The sequence below is a fragment of the Tupaia chinensis genome, unplaced genomic scaffold (genome assembly GCF_000334495.1).
Source record: "Tupaia chinensis unplaced genomic scaffold, TupChi_1.0 Scaffold000320_1, whole genome shotgun sequence".
NCBI lineage: Eukaryota > Metazoa > Chordata > Mammalia > Scandentia > Tupaiidae > Tupaia > Tupaia belangeri.
This window is the reverse complement of record NW_006159813.1, coordinates 2,966,234-2,977,181: the sequence shown is the minus strand read 5'-3', so window position 1 is coordinate 2,977,181 and position 10,948 is coordinate 2,966,234. Positions and strand designations below refer to the sequence as shown.

The window sequence follows — 10,948 nt, the reverse complement described above, 5'->3', positions numbered from 1 at the left end:
CCCCCCCCCCCCCCCCGAGAGGGGATAGCCACACTGCAATCCCTTCTCCTTTATTCTCCTCTCAGGATTTTGGGCATGCACTCATACATGCCTGGCATGAGTTTCAAGCTGCCAGGTCTGGGACTAGAACTACAGTCAGCCATGTGGGAGTTCATTACCCTAACCACCGTGCCACCGGTTAGCTCCCAAATTCCCATTTTAATTCCATTTTTCCATAAATTCTTTGAAGTCCCTTCATATGTACCACATTTTCTTTATCCATTCATCCACTCATGAACTCTTTGGATGATTTAGTATTTTGACTATCCTGAAGAATGCTACAATAGGGACCAGAAGTTAGCATAACGGCTATGTCGCTGGACTCCCATGTAGTCGACCGTGGTCTGAGTCCCAGACCCGGTGGCTTAAACTCACACCAGGTGCGTATGTGTGTGCCCAAGATCCTGAGAGGAGAATGGAGGAGAATGGCCATACCCCCCCTCCCCGGGGAGTGATTTCTCACTTTCTGTCTCTCTGTCTCTCTCTTTCTGGCGAGCTCACACACCCTATAGCAAAAACCTCTCAAAAAAAAAAAAGAAAGAAAGAAAAGAAAGAAAGAGAGAGAGAGAGAGAGAGAAAGAAAGAAAGAAAGAAAGAAAGAAAGAAAGAAAGAAAGAAAGAAAGCAAGCAAGCTAGCTACAATAAACTTAGGAGTACAGGTATCTCTTTGCTGTACTACCCAGACAATTTTTGGTATATCAATCTTCTGTTCACATAAAAAAGAAAATATAAATACATGAGTTAAAGTATCCCCAAACGTCTCCACATTCAAAGTTCAGCTCTCCTGAATCGCTTTTCCACTCAGGCAACAATGTCTGATGAGAAAGAGAAATACCACATGTTCTCACTCCTGTGTGGAAACTGAAAAGAAAAGAAAAAAGAAAAAGAAAAGGAAAAAGAAAGGCTTTGTAAAGGTGGAAGGATGAAGGATGACTGTTAGAGGCTGGGGAGGGTGGTAGGTGGAGGGTAGAGGGATGCTGACTAACAGAAATAAAATCGCAGATAGATGGGAGGAAATGTTTCTAGTGTTACAAAATGCAGTGGGGAGTGCGCAGGTGGCGACAACTTCCTGCGTAGCTCAAAGTAACTGAAAGGGCATATTTTGAATGTACAAACACAAGGAATGACAAATGATTAAGATGACAGCAATGCTGACTATCCTGATCTGGTCATTACACATTGTATTCCTGGATCGAAAAAATCATATTGGATTCCCATGAAAATATACAATTATAATATATTATTTTAAAAATGGTGAGGGGTTTTTTGGGTGGGGGGGGCCAGCTGGTGGCATGGTAAGGTGACTAGATCCCACATGGTCTATTGTGTGGTTTGAGTCCCAGACCCAGCAGCTTGAAAAACACACTGGGCATGACTGTAAGCATGCCCAAAATCCCTAGAGGAGAAGGTATTGTGGTGTGGCCATCTCCCCTGGGGGGTGTGACTTCCCTGCTCTCACTTTCACTCTCTCTCTCTCTCTAGCAAGCATATGCACCTTAGAGTAAATTTAAATATATGAGTGTGTGTGTGTGTGTATTTATATGTATAATTTAAATACATATATAAATACAAATTTAAGTACATATTTACAAATGCAAGTTAAAGAAAAGTCACAGACCAAGAGGAGAAATTCAGTGTCTGAGGCGACCTTTCTCATATGGAGATTCCACTGATGTCTACGGGATTTTCTTCTGAGCTGCCGACCCCCGGTCTGAAAGTTTTGATATTGGAACATTCTTGATTTTATAAGCGTATATGTCAAAGAGAAAGACGTGAGACTCCCAGCTCACGGCCGAATGGTGTGTCAACTGGCACATCAAGGAGACAGCGGTGCAGTCTGGCTACCAGGAGTGACAACAAAGTCTGGGCGGACGGAAGCAATGACAGTCAGAGGCTGGCAGCGACTGTGAAAGGCCAGCATGGCTTCATCTCAAAGATGTCAGGATGTGGAAAGACAGGTGCGCTGCAGAGCTGGTGAACTAAGATACCATGGAAGTGATGGGAGAAGCCTGCCCATAACACGATGCTTTGTGTTCTAAGCCACCGGGTCCGGGACTCAAACCACGGTGGACTATGTGGGAGTCCAGCGACATTCCCATTACGCCAACTGCTGATTCCCAATGCTTTGTGTTTTTACACTCGTTAATGGCCTGAGAAGTTGTTAATGAAAACTTGGCCACTCACGTGTAGTAGATTCCTGAGGCATTTTTAGAAGGTCATTCCACGCGAGCCCCAAATCCAGGCTCGCTTAAGAACCCAAGGCCATGCACCCTCTCTTTCCTGCTAGCATTGCCAGCGTTAGCGCTACTCAATCTCCTACTTTGCTCTTGCTTTTTAAATATACTTTTAAAATAAACAGGCCATCTTCAGACTCATCATTCTGCATTTATACTGGGTATTTTAACCAGTGGAATGCCATTTTCCACCCTGTCTTGTTGCTGAGTTCTTACTTAGCTCAAATGTCACTTCTTCCAGGAAGCTTCCCATGATTTCTGTAAGTTCCTTGGACACGTTAGCTGGAGAGTGTATGTCTGTACATATGCTTCCCCCATCATGCTGTGAACTCTCGGGGAGTAGATGCCTTGTCTTATCACTTTGTGCAGCGTTGGTCTTCTGCTCTGACACCCGAAATAGCAAGTTCTCAACCAAGGCCAGCCTGAGAGATGAGCCAACGGGAAGCTATCACTCAGCTGCCGGCCTGTCTAACAGAACTTGAGAAATGCCAGAAAAGCCCCACTGCCCTCCTCCCAGCATTTCCCCAGCGGACATTTATAAGCATCCCCTGCTGGGCTGACATGAAAATGCCCTTAGAAAACACCTTAACTCCTCCCAGCAAATAAGCAGGGAGTGAGTTAATCATGTCAGAGTCTGGCTATGACAGCTGGCTGAGATTACCCCCACCCAAAACTGCGCACAAGAGAGAGACCAGGAGAAGGAAACCGGTACTTTGACGAAGGAGAGCTCACTAACCAAACTCCCCATCTAAATTAGGTGCCCTTCCCCCAAATCCCAGAATCCTCCCCTGCCACCACTGTGTTCTCGCTGACTTCACGAACCTCCCTCACCCGCTGGACCGAGAACCCTGACACTGGGACTCCATGGCTTGCTCTCTGCTGCATTCCCAACAGGCAGCCTGCACCGGCGGCCCACGAGGAATTTGGAGAGCAATAACACTGGATTTCAGAGTCGACATTCATGTGCGGAGAGCAACGTGGTAGTTGTGCGATACGGCGCCTGACAACACCCCAGACAGTCAGACAGGTGGACACACAGACAGACAGACATGGACACAGCCTGCACTGCTCCTTCTACCATAGCGCTAACTTCAACCCCGAGGTAAAGACTGGCAAAGGGCAGGGCGGTGTGCAGACCGACAGGGCACAGAATGTCTTCCCATCAAGCAGGTGTCGAGACCTCTGAGAAGCAGCCAGCGGTTCAATTGGCAAGAAACGTTATCACGAAGTCTCAGCCTGTGTCCCTTGATGGAGCAAGCACCTACACGGCAGGGCCCCCTTGGACTTCCGCGGCCACGCTCCCGAATGTGAGCATCGGGGCAAATCCAGGAGGCCCTTCATACCTGCTCTGCCATTGGTTACTGTGCAAGAGCCCCTCGCGAGTGCCAGGAACCAAGCTGACCCCGCCCATGTATGAAGGTAGCTAATCCCGTCAGGCTTGAGTTGTTACATGGACTTCACCTCACAGAGCACCTGGCGCAGAGCAGGGGCCTCAGAAATATTTACTGAGTGACGGAATGATGAAGGAAATGGTGCTTAGAGAGATTTTGTGGCCTGTTCAAGGATATCAGGAACAGGTGGATCCAGAGTTCAAGCCTAACACCTGTCTGATTCTGGAAATCTAGAAGAGAGAAGGTTCCCGCACTGCAGGAATGAGGATGCCCTCAGAGATCATTGGTCCCAAGACAATAGGATATCTTATTAATATAAGTCAATTAATCTTTTTTTTTTGAGATTTTTGCTATAAGGTGTGTGTGTTGACCAGACAGAGACAGACAGAAAGCAAGAAATCACCCCCCCCCCTCCTGGGGAGATGGCCATGCCACAGTCCCTACTCTTCCATTCTCCTCTCGGGATTTTGAGCATGCACATACACGCGCCCAGCCTGAGTTTCAAGCTGCTGGGTCCAGGACTTGAACTACAGTCAGTCATGTGGGAGTCCAACACCTTAATCACTACACCCCTTGTCGGCCCCTCAATTAACGAACTACAGTCAGTCACTCTCTCTCTCCCTCCCTCTCTCTCTCTCCCTCTTTCTCTCTCTCTCTCTAGCCTCTTGATCCAGTCAGTGAAAATAGGCCGCGGATATTTTGCCATTCTGAAAGCAGAGAGTGCCTTGAAAAAGAGGCAACAGCAACTTCAGAAACTAAAAGAAGAAGAAAGAAATAAATTTCAGCCTGCCAAAAAGTTCTCAGATATCCAGTATGGGGATGCCTTATTGACGTAAGTGGACACAGTGCATGTGGCATGAAGGCTCTGCAGAGTGGCCCTGGCCTGTTTGGTGGAGCGAAGGCAGCTACCTCCAAGCAGGAGCCCATCTTAGCCCTGCATCTAACACCTTCTTTTCTTTTCTTTTCTTTTTTTTTTCTTTTTTTTTAAAGAAAGATGTTTGCCATAGAGCACGTGTGCTGGCTGGAAAAGACAGAGAGAGATAGAGAGACAAAAAGCGAGAAATCTCCCCCAGGGGGGATGGCCATGCCACAATCCCTTCTCCTCCTTTCTCCTCTCAGGATTTTGGGCACACACGCACATGAACCTGGTGTGAGTTTCAAGACACTGGGAACCAGACTTGAAACATGGTCGGCCATAGGAGAATCCAGTGATGTAACTATTACACCATCTGCTGGTCCCTCTAACACCTTTTTTATTCAGTGCCAATACGCCTTGCCAGCCTCACCTTCTGGAACTTGCTGGAGTATCTTCCCCTGCCTCTGTCTGTCCTCATATCTAGTGCTAAGAGCTACACAAGACAAGGTCCTCAAGTGTTCCCTTTTCCCTCCATGTCCTCCCCAGAGCTTTCCCCATACTGTTTCTGGGGCCTTAAATACCTTCTCCATCGCTTCTTGCAACTAAAGTGCTATTTACCATGAAACGCTCAGCCTAAGGGCTGCCCTGTCCTGAACTTCCTGGATTTCAGTCCAAGCCTCTCCTGCATGCATTTGCATTCCAGACATCTGTGTGCTAGTTCGCTTTACTCTGTGTCAGATCTCTGTTCTAGACTTTCGGTTGCCTCTCCTGAGCCCAGTTCACAAAGCAAGCACACAAAAAGTGTTTGTGGATTTTGTTGAGTAAAGCAGTTCCCCACTCCCTCCTTTTTGTAAAGGGCATTTCCCTAGTCGAGAAAGGATCATCAACAGTCTAGTCCATGATAAAATGTGCATGCATATAAAAACAACCACTAGGACAAATGACAAGGATAAAACAATAAATGATGGGCCGTCCCCATGGAGCAGTGGTGACGTGCTGCTTGAGAGAAGCCAGATCCCACATGGCAACCCCGGTTAGAATTCCTGGCCAGGTCAGCTTGAAAAATATCCTGGGCACACACACAGGTTCCTAGGAGCTGATGGGCTGGAAAACGGGAAGAAGGGGATCTCGATGTCACCAAACCCTGGGGAGGGAAGGTCAGTCTCCCGTTCTCTCTCTCTCATGCACACGCACTCTCATGAATAAAGAAAATGTTTTTAAACTAGATCAAGGTGAAGACTGCACAGCATGGTGGATATACTAAACGCCACTGAGTTGTACCTTTTAAAACAGTTCATTTAGGCTAGCTGGTAATGTGGGGGTTAAGGGGGCTAGATCCCACATTGCTGACTACGTGGTTCAAGTCTTGGAACCGGCAGCTTAAAAAACATGACAGGTACTTGTGCATGTGTGCCCAAAATCCCAAAGAGAGAGAAATGGAGGAGAAAGGATTATGACCATTCCCCATAGGGCAGGAGGACTCCCTCTTCTTTTGCATATGCATGCACCCTCTAGCACACGTTCACTCACAAACACACACACACACCACACACACACACACACACACAATATCATTAGATCTGTCCATACCAAGACAGGGTAATGGTTAAGAGCATAAGCCTCGGAGAGCATCAGAATTCAAGTCCTGACTCAGCCACACAACTGTTAAACTTTGGACAAGACCCAGTACCCCCTTGAAACCTTCTTTTTATTCCCCTGTAAGAATGGTACCAAACTCCCAAGCTTGTTATGAGGATTAAATGGAATAATGTTTAGCACAAAGCCTGGCATATAAGACATGCTCATTAATTGTTAGCTATTATTATACAATAAAGTGAATTTGATCTCTCTGGGTCTCAATTACCTAAAATCCTTAAATGTATGGCTGAAAAAAAAAATCTCAATTTCCATGAAGGTTAGAAAGCACCCCACATCTAAGAGCTACGCTTCTATAAATACAATTGCAATCACACAAGTATCAAAACTACAAGCGTTCATTTATAAATACTTTGACAAAGTATTTGATCATGTGCGTTACAAAAAGCAAAAGGGATTATTCCCCCCCCCATCTAAGACCCTAGAATAAAGTTCTTTTAGACAAAAGTTTTAAGTCTGACAAACTATGTAAGGAAAAAAGAAAATCAAGCATGTCCCCAAAGATTTCTGCCAGCAAGCAGTCTTTCCCACTGTGCTCAATGACCTCATTTTTCAGCTGCAGATTCAGCTGAAAAGGTAAAAAAAAAAAAAAAAAAAAAAAAAAGGAGAAAAGGAGAATTTGTTTTATTATTGTGGCTGAGAGAAAAGATAAAACCAGCGATTAAAGAGTGCAAAGGCTGGGTTAATCTCTCTGTATTCTAAACCGCTGGGAGACACAGTAGAGCCAGTGAGATGGGGCCACAGCTTGTGGTTTCCTCTGCTCTAGGGCTGAACAAAGAGTGAATGGAAATGGTAATTGGGGGACCTAGATTCAGGACCTTGGTTTTGGTTTTGGTTTTGTGTTTTTGTTTTTGTTTGGAGAGGGTTTTGCCTTAGGGCAAATGTACTCATCTGAGAAAGACAAGCAGACACACAGGGTGAGAGGGAAAGTGAGAAATCACTCCCTGGGGAGGTGGCCACACCCTTCTCCTTTCTCCTCCCAGGATCTTGGGCTCTCACACGCCCAGCATGATTTTCAAGCAAAGGGGTCCCGGACTTGAACTGAGATAGGCCATGTGGAAGTCCAGTGATGTAACCGCTAGTCCTTTGTTTGTCTCTCTAATCTTGTTTTAGGTAACTCTGTGATTCCAGATTGCCCACAGATTCCCAGCAGAGAGGTATACTCTTACTGGGTCATTGGGAAAGTTATGATGCATTTTTGCATAGAAAAAATATGCCACAACTTTTCCAATGATCCAATCATTTGTGTCTCAGAATCCCTCCTTTGGTCTCCCTCCATCACTTCCCCTGTGCTAAGCCTGTGTGATTTTTACTTTTTCCCCAAATTATAAATTGCTTTCATCTTAACACCCTCCATGGCTGTCATGCCTCGTAGGATAAAGACAAAAGTCTGAGCAGAGATTCCAAGGCCCTGGATGATCTAGCCTTTGGCTGGTCTCTCCAGCCCCAGCTCACAGCCTCCTCTCTCTCCCTCAGCCCCAGCCCCGTCTCCCACTCAGGACTTGCTCTCCACCACAGGGTCTTTGCACTTGCTAGTCCTCTGGCCGAAGGCCTTCCCCTCCTCCCTTTGACTTGTTAATTCCCACCTGACTTAAAGATTTCAGCTTGGTATTTCCCTTTGTTCCTCTTACCTACCACCACTAACACCTCTCTGAAACTCAGTAACTTAAGACAACCAGCACTTCTTTCTCACAGAAGTGCAATCTGAGCAGGGCCCAGAGGGTCAGGATTGTCTCCTCCACTCAGCGCTAGATGGAGCACCTCAAAGGATCTACTTCTAAGACGCCTCACTCACATGGGGGGAGGGGTGGGGTGTTTTAGTTTGTCCTTTTGCTAATTACAGAAAATCTGTAAAACCGGGTGGTTGAAAAAGTAGAGGTTTATTCAGCTCTCAGGTTGGAAGGCTCAGGTCCAGGGGCCACAAGTGGTGGGGGTCTTGCAGAGTCCCACGGCATCACATCACAAGAGCAAGGGCAGAATGTCTGCAGGAGCCTCTGTTGTGAGCTCATCCCCTCTCCTTGCAAACCTGCCAGGATTCATTCTACCCTGAAGACCCTAATCCTAATCTCTTCCCAACAGCTCCACATTTCAACACCATGGTCTGATTAAGTTTTTAATCCTCTCTTTAAAAAATAATAAAAAGAATTATCTATTTATTTTATTTCTTCTTATTATTTATTTTTAATTTAACCAGAGAGAGAAAGGGAGAGTGAGAAAGAAAGCCGCCAGGTCCAGGACTCGAACCACAGTCGGCCATGTGGGAGTTCGGTAACACAAACACCATGCCACCTGCTGGCTCAAGTTTTTACCCTTTTAATCCTATCACAACCAAATCTCAATACACTCATTCATTTTGGGGGGGGGGGTGTACAAACAGTAGCAGGTGGCAAATGAGAGCTGGCTATTAGCTGTGAGCTTGGTTCCTCTCCCTGTGGCCTCCTCATAGGCTGCCGGCTTCATCACAGCATGGCAGCTAGATGCTACTCGTGAGCATCTTAGGACACAGGCAGGAGAAGCTGCCTGTTTCTGGAGTCTGGCATCACATCCCTTCTGACACATTCTATTAGGTCAGTTGTTCACAGAGCCGAGATCCCAAAGGAAGTAGACAGAGACCTACTTCTCAATTAGAGGAATATCAAAGGATGTGGGGCACGTGTTTCACAAATTCTGTTGCTTCCTCAAAGACGTATTCTCTGCCTTCCATTTCAGTCGAACTCTCTATTTCAGGCTGTCAGAGCGTTAGCAGCAAACCAAGTCCAGTTGCTACTTCTCACTGACACGTCAATGAAATGAGAGGCAGAGGCTAGAGAAAAAGAGTTTAATTCTGCAGCCAGGTTATAGGGAAATAGCCAGCAAGCACCCCAAACTGTCTCAAAAAAGCTCAGCATGTGCTCTGTATTTATAGTAGGTTGTCAGGAAAGTCATGACACATTTTTGCGTAGGAAAATGTGTCATGACTTTTCCCACGACCCAATCAATGTGAGATACAAGCGCGTGAAAATCATTCCTCACTATAGTTAAAGTCAATTGCTTCCCCTCCACCCCCGAATAATTATCCCAATCCTGTTTCACTTCAAATATCCATTCCTGGTTTCTCACCTGACCATTCTTCAAGCAGGTCTCCCTCTGATTCAGCACTTGGTCAGACTATTCTCATTGGAGGCCTTTCTGAATCTCAAAATGGCTACAGTCTGGGGCTATATCTCAAAGTTGGCCCGCTTCAAAAGCTCTGAATGGGGAACCAGCAGTTAGCGTAATGGCTATGTCGCTGGACTCCCACGTAGTCGACCGCGGTTCGTGTCCCGGACCCGGTAGCTTAAAACTCACGCCGGGGGCGTGTGCATGCGTGCCCACGATCCCGAGAGGAGAATGGAGGAGAAAGGATTGCGGCATGACCATCCCCCCTGGGGGGTGATTGCTCGCTTTCTGTCTCTGTCTGTCTGGCGAGCGCACGCACCCTACAGTGAAAATCTCTCAAAAAAAAAAAAAAAATAAAAAGGCTCTGAATGGATCATTGCAGCTTTGTGTACGGTTATGGCCCTCTCGCTGACTAGACTTGAGACTTCAGGGGAGGGGAAAGCTGTGTCTGTCTCATGGTTGTATCTGGAGCCCCCCAGCACAGAGAAAATATTCAATACATATTGGTAGAAATGATTGAATGGGGAACCCAGGGAATCCATTAACAATTCAATTCAGTAGACTGGGACTAAGGAACTAAAAGGTCTTCAGGAAACAGGCAGGTATCATGAATTAGTAAGGCAGGTGGGGAGTGAGAAACCACAGGTGCTCAAGTCTGGGGCGACCCTTAGAAGCACATGCCTCATGCAAAGGCTTGTAGTGGTCTTTGTTCCTCAGAAGACTCTGGCCAGCAAGACCACCAGCCCAGAGCAGCCAGAGCTTTCAAGTTTTTAAGAACCAATGCTTTTAAATTTGTATGTGAAATCTCCCTATTTTAAAATATATTTTTAAAAAAATTATTCAATTGTAGGTACACAGAGTAGGCTAATTAAAACATGCCTATGGGCTGAATTTGGCCATGAGCAAAAATATATACCTTATGACTCAGCCGTGCAAAAAAAAAAAAAATTTCTAAAGCTGAAATAACTTGCTCCATGATGGTGAAGAAAAAAACATGGCTGAAGAAAAAACAACCACTATGGCTTAGTGGTTAAGGGGGTTGGATCATCTATGATTGACTGTGATTGGAGTCCTGGTCCCCATGGCTTAGAAAACACACCAAGAGCACATGCATGCATTCCCCAAACCCTGACAGGATGGAGAAATGAAAGAGAAGGAATTGCGGTGTGGCCATACCCCATTGGGGGATGCTTTTCCCTACTTCTCTCCCTCTCTGTCTCTCTCTGTGTGTCTCTCCTTGGTGAGTGTATGTGCCCTCTGGCAATTAAAAAATCAAATTAAATTGCCATTTCTAGAATACGGAAGAAAATATTTCTTGTCTAGTTCTTTAATAAAACATTTCCAGAGACTAGCAGAAGGCATAACGATTACATCGCTGGATTCCCACATGGGCGACCACAGTTCAAGTTCCAGATGAAACTCACACTGGACATGTATGTGTGTATGCCCAAAATCCTGAGAGAAGAATGGAGAAGGAATTGCGGCATAGCCATCCCCCCAGGGGTGATTTCTTGCTTTCTATCTCTCTGTCTCTCCAGTGAGTGCACATGCACTATAGCAACAATCTCTCCTCAAAAAAAAAAAAAAAAAAAAAAAAAAAAAAAAAAACCGTCCCATAGGGGAAAAAAAACAGG

General features: G+C 45.9%; 1 protein-coding gene across 1 annotated transcript in view; it reads left to right on the top strand.

The window, feature by feature from the left end:
• The window catches only part of CCDC60 (coiled-coil domain containing 60), a 202,052-nt gene that overhangs the window by 140,005 nt on the left and 51,099 nt on the right, over positions 1 to 10,948 (top strand). Inside the window, exon 3 of the mRNA XM_006151553.2 lies at positions 4,326 to 4,496. Within this exon, the coding sequence (XP_006151615.1) occupies positions 4,326 to 4,496 (171 nt within the window). The remainder of the gene's footprint in view (positions 1 to 4,325; positions 4,497 to 10,948) is intronic.